The sequence below is a fragment of the Scyliorhinus canicula genome, chromosome 2 (genome assembly GCF_902713615.1).
Source record: "Scyliorhinus canicula chromosome 2, sScyCan1.1, whole genome shotgun sequence".
Classification (NCBI taxonomy): domain Eukaryota; kingdom Metazoa; phylum Chordata; class Chondrichthyes; order Carcharhiniformes; family Scyliorhinidae; genus Scyliorhinus; species Scyliorhinus canicula.
This window is the reverse complement of record NC_052147.1, coordinates 84,332,845-84,333,469: the sequence shown is the minus strand read 5'-3', so window position 1 is coordinate 84,333,469 and position 625 is coordinate 84,332,845. Positions and strand designations below refer to the sequence as shown.

General features: G+C 66.9%; 1 protein-coding gene across 8 annotated transcripts in view; it reads left to right on the top strand.

The window, feature by feature from the left end:
• Positions 1-157: 157 nt before the first annotated feature.
• LOC119955427 (zinc finger protein DPF3-like) overlaps positions 158-625 on the top strand; it is a 402,756-nt gene continuing 402,288 nt past the window's right edge. For 6 of the 8 annotated variants that reach the window (XR_005458471.1, XM_038781620.1, XM_038781583.1 and 3 more), the window contains exon 1: positions 160-278. Coding sequence is in view for 6 of the 8 variants with exons in the window: in XM_038781620.1 (XP_038637548.1) it covers positions 247-278 (32 nt within the window). In the remaining 2 variants the exon portion in view is untranslated. Of the gene's footprint in view, positions 283-625 lie in introns of all 8 variants that reach the window. The other 2 variants (XM_038781601.1, XM_038781611.1) reach the window with 2 other exon arrangements.

Here is a 625-nt window from a genome sequence, read left to right as displayed (position 1 = left end):
GGCCTGTCGTGAGTCGCCCGGCCCTCCCGTGATTCTCCCACCTGGCGTGGGGAGCGGAGAATTCCGCCCAGTGTCCCGGGACAGGGAGTGAATGGAGCACCTCCCACCAGTACATTGAGAATAAGGGTGGAGGAGTCGCTCTATTGGACAGCCGTAGCCCCGCCCCTATGTCCGATACTGTGCAGGGATTGGACGAGGCGGCATTCTAAGAAGGTTCAGTTGTGGATTCTGTTACATTAGAGCAAAATGGCGGCTGTCATTCAGAATCCTGTCAAATCGTGAGTAAGCGACTGGCGCAGAGAGCGGCCGCGGTAATGGCAGCAGCGGGAGAGCCTTCACTTCCAAGCGGCTATCGCTCCCCCCCCAAGCTGGCGGTGCGACGCTTACTCCCACCCCCCCCAGCTGGCCGTGCGGTGACCCCTCCCCCCCCAGCTGGCCGTGCGGTGACCCCCCCCAAGCTGGCAGTGCGGTGCCCGCCCCCCCCCCCCCAAAGCTGGCAGTGCGGTGCCCCCCCCCCCCCCAGCTGGCCGTGCGGTGCCCCCCCCCCAGCTGGCCGTGCGGTGCCCCCCCCAAAGCTGGCAGAGCTATGCCCCCCCCAGCTGGCCGTGCGGTGTCCCCCCAGCTG